Source organism: Ursus maritimus, unplaced genomic scaffold (genome assembly GCF_017311325.1).
Source record: "Ursus maritimus isolate PB19 unplaced genomic scaffold, ASM1731132v1 scaffold_24, whole genome shotgun sequence".
Taxonomy (NCBI): domain Eukaryota; kingdom Metazoa; phylum Chordata; class Mammalia; order Carnivora; family Ursidae; genus Ursus; species Ursus maritimus.
Genome location: NW_024424897.1, coordinates 24,079,315 through 24,097,454, shown reverse-complemented (window position 1 = coordinate 24,097,454; position 18,140 = coordinate 24,079,315). Strand labels below are relative to the sequence as shown.

The following is an 18,140-nucleotide window of genomic DNA, read 5'->3' as shown; positions in this document are numbered from 1 at the left end:
GGGGGGGGGCTCTCCACGGCATCCCTTTACAACTGGATAATCCTGTTGACTCTTCGACAAGCGAGTCCCCCCCCCACCCCAGCCCCGCGGCTCACGCTGGAGTAGAAGCCCCCTCCCGAAGCTGGCTCTCCTCCCAGTTTTTTCCAGCTGGAAGTCCCACATTAAAAGATGCCCTAAAGTGCCACCCTCCGCCTTTTCCGTAAGATCACCGCTGACCCAGTCCTTCTTCCCCACCCCGCCTCCTTATCCCTATACGGTGGAGAGGTGAAGAAAGTAATTGTCCAGGAAAGCCTCCGAAAGGGGCGGGCCTGGCACGCTCCAGGCATGGCAGTAGCTGAGAAAGGGGGCGGGGCTGGAGAGGGGAGGAGGAGCTGGCCCAATGCCCAGGGCTCCGTGCCAGGCTGATCCAGAGGCAGGGCAGCCAGACAGTAGGGCTGTCGGGTGGGCTGACGGGCAGGGTAGGGGCTGGAAAGGAAAACATGAGCCTACTGAAAGGTACAGGACCAGGCAGAGCAGACGCCACCGCCCAGGTAAATGCCAGGGTGTAGGAGGGCGGACTGGAGCGCAGGGACACCACTGCGATGATTCTGTGGTCCCACGAACATGGTCTTTTCAATGTATGTAGCACCCGTGCACTGTTCCACGTGTGCTCGCACTCCTGTGCTAATGCTGGGGACAAGCAGAAAGGAGAATCAACTCTCCGGGAGACTCTGGGAGGAACCATACCGCCCCCCACCTCGCGCGCCACCTCCGGAAGGCTCTGTATCATGTTTATTTATTTTTTTTTTTTTAAGATTTTATTTATTTATTCGACAGAGATAGAGACAGTCAGCGAGAGAGGGAACACAAGCAGGGGGAGTGGGAGAGGAAGAAGCAGGCTCATAGCAGAAGAGCCTGATGTGGGGCTCGATCCTGTAACGCCAGGATCACGCCCTGAGCCGAAGGCAGACGCTTAACCGCTGTGCCACCCAGGCGCCCCTGTATCATGTTTAATATGCTCCCAGCCTCCCTAGAGGCAGGGAAGCAGGTGGGGGGCGGGGAGGGGACGCTAGGCTGCTTACATGACTACGGATACACGCAAGCGCGCCCACGCACACGAACCCAGCACCAGCAAGTTCCAGTGGAAGGAAATCAGATTCGGGCACTGAGGCAGGAGAGGGGTAAGCCCCTCGAGCTTGAGAGGTTCCTCAACAGTCATCTCGTCTGCCGGCTGGAGAAACCAGCTCAGAAAAAAAAGGAAAAGAGTCTTGGCGACGCTAAAGTCGAACCAGAACTCTCTGCTCCGGTCCCAGGCCGGTGTATGCTCTTCTCCACCAAACCTTGCTGCTTTCTCTCTGACAAAAAGTGTTAACACAGCAGAAGCTTGTATAGCCCCGATGTCAGCAGCAGGAAAAATGCCCATATTCTGTATGGCTAACTGCGTGCCAACTGGCTTTTACTGCATGCGGCTCTAATTTGGGCACAGGGTTGAACGCACACAAGAGCTAACTATACTATAATACGGCTGGATGACTGTCAGAGAAACGTCAGCAGGGCAAAAGGATAGGCACGAAGAATTCCTGCAAGATTCCGTGTACGTTTAGGGAGAGGCAAGGACGCAAAGGTGAGACATGGAGCAGGGAAGGTGCTACCCGGTGTCAGCAAGCAAACCTCCAGGATGAATACTTCTCAATTCACTCATCTCGGAAATAAATGGCTTGACAAGACAGCCCACGTTTTTTTTCTTGCCCATCTGGGCAGCACCAGAGACGAAGCCAAAACAGAAGCTCTGAGACAGTGGAGTTCTTTCCAGACAAATTTCAAGTCGGCCTGGGCCAACTGCCTCTCCCTCCCTCCACCTTGCTCTCTGCCTCCAACTTTGCTCAAGTGGTCCCTGAGAGTGGGAGCCGGCCGCGTGAGCTCTGCAGGGTGAAGTGGGAGGAACGACAATCTGGATATGGGGACGTGTGGAGAAGCCTTCGGAATAAACCCAACTTGGGGAGACAAATGATAAAGAGGTGACCCAACTTGAGCAGTGCAGTCTTCCCCGTGGAGGCAGCGATGGCGTGGGATCAGAAATGAACCGTTGCAGACATTATTCGCCATCCTTCTCAGGCTGGCAGTGAGAAGCATTTCCAGAATCTTCACCGGGGGGTGGGGGGGGGGAGTCTAATATACCCTGACAGGAAAAGGCAGAAGGGGGGCTAGAAAGACTATTCCTGCCCCAACCTCACCAGAAATGTTGGTTGAACCCCCCCCCCCCCACCAGTGGAGATGTCAGCATTTCCCCAGAAAGCTTAAGAGCCAAAAGGTCTGGCCCTCTGGGACCCAGAGACCTGGCTGAGGACAGAGCTGGCGCTCGGTGGAAAGCATCATGGGGCATGCTTCCGAAATCGAGAAAGGCTGCGTCTCTCCCTCAGGAGGGAATGAATGGCAAGCTTGGAGAGCCCAGTTCAAGACAGGATTTTTGCGGTGGAGCTCTCAGAAGCAAGGATAAGGAAACTAGACCGGCCTCAAGAGAAATCAGTCTTCAGCAACTCAATTCCCCCACCGAGAAGAAAACCCTCTGGGACTTAGCATAATTCATGGAATTGACAGTGTTCCCCGTGAAAGGCTGCGAATGTATCCCGGTATACATTAAAAATAATAACCGATCATCCTATTCGTGGAAAGGAGTGCTGGTTGTGTCCCCCTGCACGAGATTAACCACCTCGAGGCATGTGTCCCCTGCAGCGGCCCGCAAAGACCTGTTGGTAGTCAGAAACTTCAGGAGGCTGGTGTTCGTCTCTTCCTGGTGGGGTGGGGAGCTATCAGAACAACTCTCCTCGGACAGGGACACCCATCCCGAGTTCTGCCCTGCCTCCAGCAGGCACAGATGCCCTCACGGCAGGTCTTTCTCCGCAGCCCAGGGATGGCGTCCAGGAGGTGGCCCAGCACCTTCCAAGATGGTGCAGCAAGCAAGGGCTCAGGCACGCCAGGGGACCCAGGGTGGCGAGCAGGGCCTTCCGCCGCGGAGGGCCGCCAAAGCGGGGGCAGGCAGGGCAACGGAGGAGAAAGAGGTGCCTGGGAAGGGCGGCAGCAGCTGAGGGTGGGGGAGGGCTGGCAGCAGCTGGGGGGAGGAGGGGAGCCCTCATGAACGGGCAATTGAGAAGGCCTGAGCAGCTGAGCGGCCGCGCTGGCGTCGCCGGGCCTGCGCCCCACGCGGGCGGCCCCTTCCCCCAGCCCCTCACCTCGCCCGGGGAAAGCTGAGCGCGCGGCCTCCCACCCCAGCCGCTGGGTGGGCCGCGTCGGCAGAGCTCAGGGAGGGGGCAGGCGATGCCCCCCGGGCCCCCCCTTCTCTGCCGCAGGCGCAGCAGTCTAGAATGTTCTGCCGCCAGCACCCCCTCGGTACCCCGACTCGTTCGGAGCCGGTTCCGCCGGGCCCAGGGGGCCCTCGGCTCCCCGGCGGGGCCCAGAGGGGGAGGGGATAAGCGCCCCCGGGCTGCCGGGTGGGGGTGGGGACAGGACTTTGCCCTTTGTCTCTCTCTCCAGAGCCACCGGCCGAAACCCGACCCCATGAGCGAGCCAGGCAGCCAGCGAGGGGCAGGCTCCCCCTCCGGGGTCCTTTAGTAAATCCAGACCCGACCTCCCTGTGGTCAGGGCTGTGACTGAGGTGGTCCTGTGGGGGAGGGGGCTTCCCGCCTGCAAACAGGCCTGCAAGCATTTAAGTGGGAACCGGTTGGGGGTAGGGGGCCGGGAGAGGGCTGGAAGTGGGGCCGCAGAAGCTGGAGGGGAGAAAATGGCCCGGGAGGCGGCATTCCTTAGAGACCTCGGCCGGGCTGCGGGGAGGAGGCAGGACCGGGCCAGGGCGGCTTCCCACTGAGAAGGCAGGAACTGAGGCCCGCGAGTGGGCTGGGCTGGGCCGGGGGCACCGAACGCAGGGGACTTCCGGGCCTGAGGAAAAAAGACCCTCTTCCCGGGGCGTCCTGGGAGCCTCCTCAGAAAAGTTACCATCTAAGAGTCATAGCCTCCCTCCCACGCAGAGTAGGGCATTTGTCTGGGGGTGAGAAGGACCTTCTTTGTCTGCCCTCCTGGGGTATCATCAGTAAATGATAATCTTATTCGTAACTCACATTTACAAAGTCCTTCTTTACACCCGCACCTCCTATGAACCCAGAACAGCGACAAGAGGTTGATTCGAGCCTCTGAACCACCAAAGAATGAGATTTTTAATTGCCATTCATTCTACAGTTCAAAAAAAAAAACAGGCTCAGAGAGGTTAAGTGACTAACCTAAGGTGACTCGAGCCAGCAAGCCAGCTGGCTGCACGAAGCCTGCCTGCTCCCTCTGCTTCTCAGTGAAAAGAAGGTAGCTGGGTTCTTGCTTCTCAGAACCATACATAAGCTATGAATTATGACACTGGAGGCTTGTAACAAAGGTGAATTCTTTGTCCCTTCCTCCTGGGGGGGTGGGGGGGTGGGAGAAGCAGCATCTCAATCCCTGCCCCTTCCCCCAGCCTCCCATGTTCGCTGGCGTTGAACCCAAACAAAAGGGGAGGGGGGTGTACCAGCCAAAGGCTCCAGCCCTGATGCCTGCCAGAACTCCAAAGGATGGAGGCCCTTATAACTCAGAATACCTAGCTCCTTTGATTGGGTTTCTGGAGATGCAGATGTTGCAGAAGAGGAAACGAGGCTCAGGAAAAGATAGGGACCCCGGATCCCACAGTTTACCCATCTGGGGAAATAGCAAGCTGAGGCTGATACCTGAACTTTAACCACACTCAAGTCCATCTCCACTTTGCTCAGCTCCCTCTCTGTGGGTCTTTTTCGTTCTAAAAGTAGAATCCCCATTTCCCATCTTAGCTGCCCAGACAAGAGGATAATTTTCTGGGTTTTTTTAACCACTGAAGATTGCCTGAAAATCCCAACAGTGAGAGGAAAATAAAATGCAAAGCATTTAAACATTAAAGCATAAAGCACCTGGGGAAGGAGGAGGCTCAGAACATGCTGGGCGTGTTTTTATTTGCTAACCTTACTTATGTTCTCCCCCCCCCAGAAAAGCTCAAGCTAAGATTCAATTTCTTTGAAGGTCAGAGGATCACCTGCTCCCACCTTCTAAGACAGCTCAGCTTTCGGTGGAAAGGCTTGGGTCTGAATCCCAGCACTACCACCTGTTCAAGGCGTTGACCCTGACTAAGTGACTTTACCTGCTCAGAGCTTCAGCTTCTTCCGTGGAAGGAAGACACTTGCCCGGGGCTCTTCATGAGGATTCAGGAAGTCACACTGCTCAGATGTGACGGAGATACTCAATAAATGCTCATCTTTTGACCCGAGGAGTCACCTCGAACGGAGCTCTGGGGCCAAGAAGGTGCTCTCTAAGGGAAATAAACAGGGATACCTGCCCTACCTGCCTGAGGGCCTCACTACAATGCCACCCCTCTCTTCCAGATGAACCGTCTTCCCTCAACATCTCCCTGTCGATCCAGCATGCTCTCCTTAATCCACTCCTATTTTGTCTGCCTATCCTCCAAAACACAGCTTGGCTCCCTTAAAGCCTCCCTCCTCTATTTTAGTCCCTGAGGTTGTGTGCCTCCCATTTTAATACCTAGTCTCTTGGCCTCTGCTGTCCCACAGCTTTTCCTGGATCTAAAGTGAAAATGCTGGAGGGCAGAGAGTTTTATCTTGCACCTCTCTTCTGCAGCTCCCTCTCTCAACCCTTGTCTCTCTCCCCCACTCTGAAAAAGACCCAGGGGCGCCTCGACAGCTCCATCATTAGGTCTGCCTTTGGCTCAGGTCATGATCCCGAGGTCCTGGGATCGAGTCTCACCTCAGGCTCCCTGCTCCGCGGGGAGCCTGCTTCTCCCTCTCCCGCTCCCCCTGCTTGTGCTCTCTTTCTCTCTGTCAAATAAATAAATACAATCTTTAAAAAAAAAAAAAAAAGGACCCAAGAGTGCTAAATAAAAACCCAACAAATAATTAGTGTTAAGGCAAGAGAGGGGTCAGGCAAAGGCTCCCATATTTATGGAAGGATAAAGCGGTAACCACCATGTAGAAAAAGCAAAACTGTCAATGGTCTGAATACCACTAGAGGGAGGGGAGGATGGGGAGTTAGTTTACTGGGTACAGTTTCGGTCCCACAAGATGAAAAGAGTTCTAGAGATGAAGGCAGTGATGGCTGCACAACAGAGGGAATGTTCTCCAGAACCGAGCGACGTGCTTCATGCTTACAGTAGTAAATGTCATGATAGGTATGCCTCACCACATAAAATTATTTAGATATTTAAGAGGTATTTAATTAACTGAAATTATTTTAAAATACTAAAAATTATTTCTAACTTAGGGGCGCCTGGCTGGCTCGGTTGGTAGAGCACACCCCTCGACCTTGGGGGTTGTTACAGTTGAGCCCCAGGCTGGGCGTAGAGCTTACTTCAAAATAAAATCTGATAAATAGGGGCGCGCCTGGGTGGCTCAGCCGGTAAGCGTCTGCCTTCGGGGCTCAGGCGTGATCCCAGAGTCCTGGGATCGAGCCCCACATCAGGCTCCTCCGCTATGAGCCTGCTTCTTCCTCTCCCACTCCCCCTGCTCGTGTTCCCTCTCTCGCTGGCTGTCTCTCTCTCTGTCAAATAAATAAATAAAATCTTTTAAAAAATTAATAAATAAAATAAAATCTTATAAATAAGTAGATAGATAAATAATTTTTAACTTACAAAATTTAAAAAAAATTTTTTAATTTAAAATTCTCTTAAAATACTAAGCAGCAAGTTTTAAAATCTAAAAGCTCCTGGAGGAAAATGAACTGCGAAGTTGTATTTCCTTCCATCTGCGCTGTAAGTCTAGTCTTTCACTTGTCCTTCATGGTATTACTAAGACCCGGCCGAGGCCGCGGCTCGCAGTGGCAGCCTCTGAACACAGACAAACCAGAGTGGGTGACCGCACCAGGCGGGGGGGAGCCAACACTGCGAGAGGCACCACACTTCACAGCACAACGCGACAGCGATCGTACCCGCCTGTGCCATCTTGTTCAATATTGTCTTATGTGGAATTCGGTTGTAAGTATGTTCTTTTTAAAATCTTTCCTCGCCCCTGCAAAAATGGCTAACGTCTGACCGGCAAAGCCCCCCCCCCCAACACACACACACACACACACAAACCCAAGCTAAAGTGGCTGCCCATGGGATGTTTTGAAGAGAGCAAAGGAGCCTGAGCCTACAGGCTCCATTCTTCCTCCAGTCAGAAGTTTAAATTTAGCAAACTACTCATTCAAGATAGTCCGCGAGGGACAAGCGCAGGAAAGTGAAAGAAAGATTATCTCAGAGAGACACGGGGTGTTTGGGAAGATCGCCGTGTTCCACCTGCCTGCCCCCGGCTTATTCTGGAAAGGTATCCCGCTACCCTAGTCTGAACAGCCGGCGGCAGCAGCTTTGAGCCAAATATCTAGGCAAACCCTCTAGATAAAATAACTACAGTGAGCTGGATTTTCCCTTCTTTTACATTCAACAAGAAGGTGCCGGTGTAGACACTCGACATAAGGAGTCAAGGGAGTATCTTCTGAATACCGCTGTCCCCCCGCCAAGCCAACATCCTCTGTCTAGTCCCTGCTCAGAACACACTGGCTGCGGCCACCGACTGCTTGGTCTGCAAAGGATCATCTCTACTCTTTAATTTAGGGTTCTGTCTCCGAATCCTGCCCAAGCCAACTGCTCTATTCCAGTCGGCCTTCTCCTCCCAAGAAACTGAGAGACCCGAAGGAGGAAGGAGAATAAATATTTCTAGCTCTGAACAGACATCCTCACCAAGTTTACTCCACCCGGCAGCCCCCACTGGAGTTCCTGTCTCCCCTCATTTTGTCCTCTTCATCTTCAGAATACCTCCTGGGAAGCTGAGGAGCCCCAAGCAATCCCAGATGCCACTCCAGAGAAGAGGCAACACACGTCATTCCACACAAACTAATTGTAAAACCCTTTATAGTGACTGATTAAAGTCACAAGCCTGTTAAAGGGCCAAAAGCCACATCCGGATTGGAAGCCCTTCCTCTCCCCACCCCACTGACAGAAGGTTCAATCCTCAGTCCCTAGGCTGAGATTTCGAAGGGACAATAGGTCTGTGCGAGTGGGAGTGTGTGCACCCTTTCAGCAGGAAGGCCCCAAGGGAGGAAGTGGACGGCAAGGTGGGTTCTCGCTCCACTCCAAGGGCCCAGGGAAACGGAGGCCACTGGGGGCTTTGCCCTCCTCCGAGGGGAACAACGTATGTGTGGTCACTTCCCGGGCACCCAGGTATCCCCGACTCCTGACCGGCTACCTTGTCAGCTTACCAAGAGCTGAACATCAGGGGGGTGCCTGGGTGGCACGGCGGTTAGGCGTCTGCCTTCGGCTCAGGGCGTGATCCCGGGTTATGGGATCGAGCCCCACATCAGGCTCCTCCGCTATGAGCCTGCTTCTTCCTCTCCCACTCCCCCTGATGTGTTCCCTCTCTCGCTGGCTGTCTCTCTCTCTGTCGAATAAATAAATAAAATCTTTAAAAAAAAAAAAAAAAAAAGAGCTGAACATCAGGGCAAACATGCCCATCTCGACGCTGCTCTCCTATCTCCCTTCCTCTGACCCCCAAGGACTCACAGTCCCCTTCATCCTGAATCCTTCTAACACTTACCTCATTTCAGAAGGAAGGTGGCTCCTCTCTCACCAAGGTCCCTACCCTACATGCACCTTTCACAGTAGCCCCCAAGTATGAAATTTCGCCTGGCCTGGGTTCATGGCATCAACAACAACAGAACATGGGGCCCACTCCCCTGAGGGACGGTCCGCGGTAGCGTTCTCCACCACGCTTGCGCCATCCCTTCAAGTCTCCTGTCTGGCAGGATGGGGTCCGTAACGCAGGGGGTCTGGGGGGATTGCCCTGGTGAGCTTCATCTCCCTCTCCCAAAAGGTGGCTTTCCCTTTCAACGTGCAGGTTATCAAAGCACCCTACACGTCAGTCCCCTTCAGTATGCCTATCCGTCACGGTTCCATATACACTACACGCCACAGTCACAGAAGGATTCACCCCTCCCTACTGCCTCAGATACGTGCCCCAAGCTGCCGCCGTCCGAAGACAGGAGGCAGAGAGGTGAGTATCTAAAACAAATAATAGCAGTAATAAGTTCATGTGTAATAACACCAGCTCACAGTTACAGAAATCGAGATTTAAGAAGAGAACCTTCTACAAGTTTCAGTCATTGCCTGGCTCCGAAGCTCTTGTTTTTAAACACTGAGCTCTCCGGAGAGACCTTTCCAACGGTAAAGGGGGTAGGACGAGGCATCGAGGGTAGGTCAGGAGCCCCTGACCTCATGGAGCTTCCTCTCTCCTTGAGCCTCAGGAGTTCAGAATGATTTCTGCCCCCCCCCCCAGCTCCTGCTGCCAAAGAACTCAGACCCTACAAACAACCTTTAACAAAGAACAATTCTTTTCCTGAATCCTGATTTCTCCTCTTGAAGATTCTAACTACATCCAATCAACTCAACTATCCAATCAAATCTCACTCAGACTTAACATTTTCCATTTCAAGTGGTCAAAACATCTGGATGAAGGACTAATTTTTCAACTGAAACTAACTCAAAATGAATGAAAATTGAAGTTCTCCTTCACCGTCTTCTCCTACAGAAATATCGAGAGGGCTGACTAGAATCCACTGAACAGACATGGCGCGGGAAAGAGATCCTCCACTTCTCCCGTCTCCTCTCAAAGAGAGAGGTCTCCACACCCCTCCCCTAAACTATGAGCAAAATTCACACCCATCCATCCTGACAGGTTCCTTATGTGCCTTTCGCCACCAAAATGCCACTTGTCTAATAATCAGACTTGTCCGTAGGGGTCTTGCAAACACCTTGACACACCAGTCAAAAATTCTTCTCATCACCCAGCTGTTTGCTCTGTATTTCACCCAGAAGCAGTTCACTAATGGTTCGCCGTGCTCTGTGCTCTCTGCCTTACAAACAGAACACCAAATTCTGGAAGACTGGACTTCCGTGATAGGACTGTATGGGGGGGGGGGCGGTCTGTATACAGTCACATTTCAGTGTTTTGCAATCAGGTTTTTCTCCAACCGTATTAAAATGAGGAGGTCCAAACCGACTTTTCTCCTGTGATTTGCCCATAATCCACATACACTGTATTTCAGTGGTCTGTGTTCAGGGTAAAAGCTTGTTCCAGCCTGTTGTGCCTTCATTCTTCGACTATTTATTGCAAACCTACTAGCTGCAAATCGGCCTTACAAAGCTGGCTCGCCCTGTTCCAGAGTGGGATGGCCCCTCCCACTCACTAGAAAAGGACACAGTCCCCTCTAACCAAATCTGAGGGGACATCCAAGCTCTTCTATTGGAATGGGGTTAGCCACCTGGGGGCTGAGCATCTTCCCGCTGGCGCGCCTTCCTTGCCATGGTGTCACCCCAGCCGCTCCCCTCCCCGTGATCTTTGGCTAGCCAAATCACACTTTCATCACTAACCGAAAGGGCATGCACTCTGGTGTGCACGTTTTTTGAGACCTTTTCTTGCTTTTGTTTTGACCGGCATTTTCAAAGGTGTGGGCGAGGAGAGGAAGTGCGCTCAGCACAGGTGGAAGTGGTGTGCCAATCTGACATTCACAGGGAGCCAGACACTGGCTGGGACGCCGAGAAAACTCCTCCATCCCAGCCCGGTCAGTGGGCCGCTGGAGGACCTGTGGTCTCTCTTTTACAGCACGATTAAACCCACCCTAGAACCTCTGGTTACTACCCCCCCCCACCTTGTTATTGTCTCGGGACCTGCAGACAGGCCACTTTCTAAAGAGTACTGGACCCTGTTAACTCTTCCAGCTCTATGCCCCGTGGCCAAGGGGCCTCAGCTCCGGGCAGAGGGCGCCCACGACGTGCACCTCCATTTTCTCTCCACCTCTCGTCCTCTTTTCTCCTTACCCCTTCCTTCCTCCCCACCCTCCCCACCCAGCCCTCTTCACGCCGCCGCCTTGGCCTCTAGCTTGTGCCTTCGAACGCGAAGGTCCGCGCCCCCAGCCGGGGAACGCTCCACGTGGGCGAGGTCGGGGATCTGGGGCTCTCGGGACCCAGGCGGGGCTGTCTGCCGGCGCGCCGCGGCCGGGGGGTCTCGGGGACCCCGGGAGAGGCAGCCCTGCCGGGAGCCCCGGGCCTGCGGGGGGGCGCGCGCGCGCGGAGCGGGCCGAGATTGCGGGGCCGCCGGGGATCGCAACGGGCCGGGAAGGGTCAGGGCGGCCGGGCGGGCGCGGGCTCTCCAGGAAGCGCCGCCAGCGCCGCCGCGACTTTCTCTGCTTTTTGAAAAGGGGAAGGGAAAGGCAGGCAACTCCGACAGCGGCAGGAGCCGCGCCCCACGCCCAGTCTCCCAGCCGGCTCCTAAAGCTGCTGTCTGCGACCCCCTCTCTCCCGTGGGTCGCTGTGCGCCCCCAGCCGCTGCTCTTTAAAAGGGAAGCGGGAACTCCACCCCAACCCCCATCTCCCTCTCTCTCTCTCTCTCTCTCTTTTTTCCCCCGTCTGGAATTTCCAACCCAGGACTAACTCGTCTGATTTCTCCAGTCTCCCCCGCTGCTTTTTTCCTTCTCTGTTTCTCTCCCTAACACTCCCATCCCAAATTCTAAGCTGCACTTTCTGGAAGGCATTAGGCACATTTTAAGAATCTTTAAAGAGGATGCGGAGCGAACAAGACGGAATTCAAATCTTAACAGCTGGCAAAATGTCTGTTCTTCAAACGCCTTTGGTTCATATATTTATTCTAATGACAACACCACCACCACGACCACCACCACCACCCCAGACAAAAACCAACAGAGATAACCAATGTCTGTCTTCAACAAAAAGATCCCCCAATTTCACACAGCACTTGCCGGTCTCCCCCCTTTTCACTCAACTAAACCTGATCTGAAATTTTTAAAAATATTTTCAAACTGTACACTCACTAGCCTATCTCAATGGTATCTTTTGTCAACTGGCTGTTAGACATGGAAGTTTAGAATAAACCTTTAAAAACTAAGCCTTAGAAGTACCCAAACACATAAAATAGATTCAAATGACATATATTAAGGTAATTTCAAAAGATTAGAAGCTCAGAACCCTTGAATCAGGATTCTTCCAATGGCTAATGTCATGTATTTCATCTCTAAAACATAATTACAAGAATGCTTTGCTCCTTTTCCACCAAAAGCTGTGCCATTAAAACTTTACATTTGGAACAGTTAACTATACTTTGAAGAAATTAGTGATGGGAATTACAAGTCTTCCCCTCCTTTCCCCCTTGGTTCTCCCAGCTGAGAAAGCTCTATTAGGGTAAAATTTCATCTTTCTACTTTGGGTCAGAAGATAAAGGGTTCTAGAAACCCATCACTCTTTCAATGGACAAATACCACTGTCCTTTAGGGAAGCATCTCGAAATACTGTGCACTAAATGATAACAAGGAAAGGGATGCTCTGGCGGTGAAGAAAGCAGAATTTATGAATTTGTAAGGTCTACTTTCTAGGTGGAAATTAAAATGTGAGTGAACTGATTTCCAGCTTCCCTCTGAAGAGTGCAGAAAAACATAAGAATCAACCATTTTTAAATTTATTTAAAGGCAAAAGAAGAAGCTAATTATTAATAAGAAAACCTTTTACTGAAAGCCTCATAAACTGTTTCCACTTTAATCTTACTCGTTGAATACAGGTCAGATGTATCTTTCAACTACAACCACTAAAGTAAAAGTGCCTGAAATTCCTCCCACTCTAGTCCTTTTTACAGTGCTTTGTTGTTTTTTTAAGACATTCCCTTGCTTCTTAGCCCCCCTGATTATAATTCATTTTCAGCCCCTCAGAACAACTTTCATTAAAGACAAGTCCATTTCTGAAGGCAAAATCTTTTTGCTTGTTTTGAAAACATTCAGTGAGCCAGTGACTTCAGAGCAAATCACTTAAAATTAAAAATCATATTTTTGCCACTTATAAGACAGCCCTTCACACGGATTTTCAAAACTGCTAACTTTAGGAAATTAAAACTGTAAAATCAGAATAAAGTTGAAGCACTTTCTGCGAGTTCTCACACTTCTACGGCTCTGACAGAAAGTCTTTTTTTTTTTTTAAAAACTTGGAAAATTAAGGTAGGGTATGTAGCCCACCTCATTTTAAGTCAGCTTAGAGAAAAGAACCATTAACCTGCCTAAGAAAATTAGTCTTTTAAGTCAGACACATGTCCTGCAGAGAAATACAGTACATCTCTTGCATTTTTTTCTTAACAGCAACACCTTTTATTTTGATGACAGCAGATGAGAGTAGGTCTGCTATCTTTAGGGTCACATTCCTCTAGAAAAAGGCACACACAGTGGCAAATGAAACAAAAGTTTAATTCCTTTAAAAAGCAAATCAATTCTCAAAATAAACAAGTCTAAGATGGGACCCCCCTCCCCTTGCCTTAACTACTCTTTCATCTCTCAAAATAAAACACATGTACAAGGCCCTTCCACAACCGTTTTAAAAATGCTTTTGGCTTTTCCCCTTTGTCCTAGTATTTGACAGTGAATATATACAAATTCTCAACCAAAAGCCAAATCTGTTGGCCAAAATTCCAACACTGTCTAAGAGAGGTTTTGGGAAGGTGGGAGAAATTTAATATGATCCATTTTAAAATTTCAAATGAATGTTTTCAGTTTAAATGCATAGCGCTCAGTCTCTTGGGTTCTTAAAAAGGTACAAATTATATCTATCAAATAGACACAAAGTTAGAACAAAATAAATTAATACTTCAAAATCAGGCTGCTAAGATAACCGCTGTAATATTCCCTTTTGTTTGATTTCCCCCTTTAAAAAACAAAAAACAATCCAACAAAAAACAGGAACACTTAGGTGGTTACATTTTTATGAATCTCTTAGAAATGTTTAAAGTCATAACTCATTCGGAACTGAGTGCATCAAGAAGTTACTTCTTTTCTGTTTCTTTAAACAGTGAAAACAAGAGTATATACATACAAAATACATATGCACAGTCGTTCATTTTGCTTAACATACATTAGTTATAATTAACTAGTTCCTGTTCTGTACGTCCATGAGATTGAAAGAGCCAGTAACAGACCAACTGAAGAAACAGTTTTCAGACAGACTCAAAACACATACCACAAAATGCTTCCTTCAAAGAACACAAAATGATAGAGCAAACTTACTTCATGAAAACAAACTCTTTTTTTAAATCCTAAAACTTCAAAAATTGATTCATTCTAGAAAAATGAAGTGCCTTCTCAACCACCCCACAGACACACACACACACACACACACAACTGACTCAGTGTTTCTGCTCAAAAAATTATTTCAGGGAGGGGGAGAACACACAAAAGATGGAATTTCATAGGGATGTGGAAAGGAAGATTTTGTACCCACTCTTCTCACAAACCCCACCCCTTCCCAACTCAAAAGCGCCCTAAGTAATGCATTTTGGAGGGAACAAGAAGGAGCCTAAAAATGGCTTGAAAGCAAGCAGATGGCTTAGGGGGAAAGAGCCATAAATACAGAGCACCATGGAAATTAAAATATAAATGTTTTGGGTCCCATTTCATCACATTTTGCTATTTCTCTTGCTTTCACTTCATTCCCTTTAAAATTTAAACCACCCATAAGAGCAAAAGGAAAAAAACCCCACATATGTCAGAATTCCAATTATTCTGGTCATTTCTCATCAACATGTTTCAAACACTCAGCTCTCAGTTCAAATATCCAAAATCCTCTCAATAAATCTACCGGTGTCAGTATGTTTTTCTCAGTCCCATCTCCAGGAAATGTTTCAAAATAATAAATAAGACTTTTTTTTTCTTCCTTCCGATTTTATTGCCTCTTTACTCCTAACTCTAATTGCCTTTCCAATAAGACTATCTGAAGCACTTGAGGTTCAATCACAGGCTCTATAAACATAGTTACAAGCCATATTGATCAGCTACAGATACAATAGTTCTAAGTTACTTAAAATATCTTAAGCTAAACCCACTGAACAGATTTTTATCTCACTTAAACTTTACAGTTAAACTTCACAGGCTCAAAAAAAAAAAAAAAATACAGAGCCACCCACCTCCACCTTCCCACCCAGAAAAGGCCAGGATTATTCTAAATGCAGCAAGTTTCCAGTTGAAATGAGGGGGAGAACACACCTAGGGAGGGGAAGGGGGCACAGATCAAAGATTTCCTGGGGGCTGCAACATGAGGGAAAAGTCTGCACTGTCAACATGTTTAAAGTCACATTTGAGAAAGCAGAAAAAACTCTGCCCCTATACTTCCCAGCCAGAGTTCAATGAAAGATCTGAAATCCACCATGAATCAGATTTGGGGATAACATGATAGAGGTACCCCACTTTGCTTAAACGAGAATAGAAAGGTATTGGGACACACACACACTCTCTCTCACTCTTTCTCCCCCTCTCTCTCACTATTCATCCAGGGAGTTCTAGACCCTCCAAAGAGCCCCAGCTCACAGCCTGAACACAAAGCTCTCACCCCAGATGGTCCCCTTGTAACAATGGACTGAAGGAGTGGGGGTGGGGGGGCTCGGAAAGGATAGCACAGCCAAAGCATATTCTTTGCAAAATCCAGTTGGGAAGGGAGGACGTGTGATGTGAGGGACTAGGGGTAGGGGTCTGGAAAAAAAAAAATGCCCTTGCCTGTTGCAGAAATATACATAAAGCACAAGCATAAAGGAATTCTTTTGGGGGCAGAAACTCATTCCACTTCCCCTAGGAAGTCGAAGGGGACCCCCCCAATCCACTTAAGAATTATGCTAAAGGATGGGTGGGGGAAAAAAAGAGAAAGTGAGGCCTGCTGCAAGTTGCAGAAATGTCCAGGAGTTCCAACTCTGAATTCAAAGATTTTTAGCTTCCCCACAAAAATGGCCCCACACACACCTTGAACAAACTCCACAAGGTTTCTCTCCTATGGATTTTTCCCCTTTTACTTCTCCAAATACCATCTCTCAGCCCACCCCAGCCCCGGCTTATTTTTTACAAGCTGTAAACCACCCATTACAAGATCTTAGCCAATCTTCCCTCCCTGCCCCCAACATCCGGAGTTGGGGGTGGGAAGGCCAGTAATGGGTTTCTTCCACTGGAGACACTATGGACCCCTTAACACAGTCTCTAAGCGCCCCCAGGTTGCCTCCCTTCTCAAAGAGCCCTTTCCTACCTTTGTTTTTTGGGGACCGAGTGTTCAATCTCCAGGCGTTTTCCTTGCAATTCGACTTTCCCTACAGGTTAAAAAAAAAAAAAAAAGGCAATATAAGAGCTGGAACAGGGGTGGGGGGTGGATAACAGGACGAAGAGGGTAATTGAGGAGTTGCTGGGATCTGAGTGAGATCTGCCTAGAAATCCAGGCAGTGGGTTCCGTGGCCAGACGCGAAACGGTCGCTCTGGGAATGGTGGAATCTATAAATTCGTTATTGTGTTTTGTTAATTTTCGTTTTGTTCTGTTCTCTCACCGAGGCTAGTTGGGTAGTGGGTGGCTCTGGGAGCCCGACCTGGGAGTGGGGCGACCTGGGCGTTTGTGTGGGCGGGCTGCCTACTCGGCTCCCGGAGGTGGGGAGCCGGGGCCGGGAGAGAAAGGGCTCCCCGTTGCTCCCGAAGTGTGTTGCGGGGGAGGGGTGCAGAATGAAACTTTAGTTTTCTATCGAGCCGCGGAGAAGGGCTCCGGGCGGCGGGGCGCTCACCTGTCGGGGCCGGTGGCGAGCAGAGGCCTTGGGGGAGCGGAGCGGGGCCCCGCGGGGAGGGTCCCCGGCGGCCGCGGCGCGCGCCTCTCGGCCCAGCCTGGGCGTCTCGGGAAGCAGCATGGCGACCCGGCGCCGCCGCCGCCGCCGCGCCACCCCGCTCACGCCCCACTTTCAAATCAAAATGGCTCAAGCCCAGGCCCTGGGCGGGAGGCGGGACCCCCTTCCTCTCCGGCCCTGCCCGAAGGCGGCAGTCCCCACTGGGCACCCGGGAGATCGGGGACGGAGCGGAGACCTCTTCCCCGCCTGGAAAGGCCTAGGGCGGAGGAAGGGAGCTGGGGTTGTTCGCGCTGGTCGGGGAGGGGGGTCCAGCCTCGGACAGGGAAGGGCGGGCATGGAAATAAGGCCCAGACGGGGGCCGCCTGAGTGGGGACCCCCCCCACACACTGCCAATGGGGCCCCCGCCCCGTCGGTGGGGGGTAGGGGCGGCCTTACTAAAGCCTCCAGCTTCTGTTCTGGGGCTGGGAGGAAGGGGTGAGGGGGTCCGGGATATTTCCGCGCGAGGGGCGAGTGGGGATGGAAGGGGGCGTCGAAGGAGGTGGGCGGAGGGTCGATGGCGAGGCCAAGCCCCGCAGGCCAGAAGCGAGAGAGTTGGCGGGCAAGGAGAGAAGAGGAGCAGGTCTCCGTTGTTCGGGGATTTCGTTGTGGCTTTTCGGGGAGGTGGGTGCACTCTTACCGGAGAAAGTTTCGATGGCCTTCATTGCCCAGTGCTCGTCGGGCGATCCACGAAGGCATAGCCCGACTTGACCAAGAACTGGCCGCTGTAGGAGATCTTGTGCTCCGCAAACACTTTCTCCAAGTCCGCGGGGTCACGCTCTCGTTGAGGTTGCCGATGTACAGCTTGTTCATGGTGGCGGTCTCGGGGGCGGGACGCGGTCCTGGCAAGGCCGGGCGGGCGGGCGCGGGCGGCGAGCCTCCTAGGCCGAGAGGCGGGAGGCCGGCGGCAGCAGCCGCAAACTTTCTTTGCACCACCCCTGAAGTTGTCCGGAGCCCGCGGCGGGAGGGGCGGCCTGAGGGCGCCGCGAGGTCGCGGGAGAGTTCGAAGGCCGGGAGAAGTGCCCGCGGCGCTGGGAGGCGGACGACGCGGCCTGCTCCCCTTCTGTCCGGAAACCCCTCGAGCGGGCTGGTGTGTCACGTTTCTCCCGGCCGCCCTGGCGCCGCCTCTAAATAAAATCGACTGCGAAAAATGGAGCGGAAAAAAAAAAAAAAAAAAAAAAAAAAAAAAAGAAAGAAGCGAGAAGAGAAAGAAAGAAAGAAAGAAAGAAGAAAGGAAAGAAGTTAAAGAAAGAAGAAAAAAAAAAAGAAAGAAGGAAGAAAGAGGAAGGAAAGAAAGAGGAAGCGAAAGAAGAAAAGAGGAAGAAAGAAAGAAGCGAAGAAAGAAGAAGAAAGGAAAGAAGGAAGAAAGAAAAGAAAGAAGAAAGAAAGAAAAGAAGAAAGGGAAGAAAA

The 18,140-nt window shown here is 51.0% G+C and overlaps 1 protein-coding gene across 4 annotated transcripts in view; it reads right to left on the bottom strand.

Moving 5' to 3' along the window:
• IGF2BP1 (insulin like growth factor 2 mRNA binding protein 1) overlaps positions 1–18,140 on the bottom strand; it is a 40,526-nt gene that overhangs the window by 20,983 nt on the left and 1,403 nt on the right. For 3 of the 4 annotated variants that reach the window (XM_040640765.1, XM_040640766.1, XM_040640767.1), the window contains exon 2: positions 16,118–16,178. In XM_040640765.1, coding sequence (XP_040496699.1) covers positions 16,118–16,178 — 61 coding nt within the window. The remainder of the gene's footprint in view (positions 1–16,117; positions 16,179–18,140) is intronic. The other variant, XM_008688216.1, reaches the window with a different exon arrangement.